The 390-nt window shown below is 57.9% G+C and overlaps 1 protein-coding gene across 1 annotated transcript in view; it reads right to left on the bottom strand.

Moving 5' to 3' along the window:
* Positions 1 to 390, bottom strand: part of VWF (von Willebrand factor) — a 198,100-nt gene that overhangs the window by 124,667 nt on the left and 73,043 nt on the right. The window contains exon 14 of the mRNA XM_011955306.1: positions 43 to 238. Coding sequence (XP_011810696.1) covers positions 43 to 238 — 196 coding nt within the window. The remainder of the gene's footprint in view (positions 1 to 42; positions 239 to 390) is intronic.

Genomic DNA, 390 nt, shown 5'->3' on the forward strand with positions numbered 1-390 from the left:
GGGGCTCTGCGAGGTCCCTGTCTTGCCCCCGGGTTCACATACTCATGCGCGGGTTGAGGGCGCAGGGATCGCTGTGCTGCTTCTGCAGGTCCTGGCAGTCCCCGTGCAGCTTCCAGGCGTTCCCGAAGTCCTCCACGCGGGGCTCCGCCAGCCCAGAGGGGGTAAGGAAGTCGTCGCCCTGGTTGCCATTGTAATTGCCACACAGGCCACAGGTCTTCCCGGCGTAGACGGGGGACAGCTGCGGGAGAGACCAGGCCACTCTGGAACCGCCAAAGCAGTGGCAGAGTTGTTTCGCTAACGAGATTGTCTTAATAAAAAAAAAGTTCCCCGGGTGAAAAATAAATATGAATTTAATAAAAGGCAGCTAAGCCCTAGGCTGCAAAAAGGGGG

This window comes from Colobus angolensis, unplaced genomic scaffold (assembly GCF_000951035.1).
Source record: "Colobus angolensis palliatus isolate OR3802 unplaced genomic scaffold, Cang.pa_1.0 Scaffold11, whole genome shotgun sequence".
Classification (NCBI taxonomy): Eukaryota; Metazoa; Chordata; class Mammalia; order Primates; family Cercopithecidae; genus Colobus; species Colobus angolensis.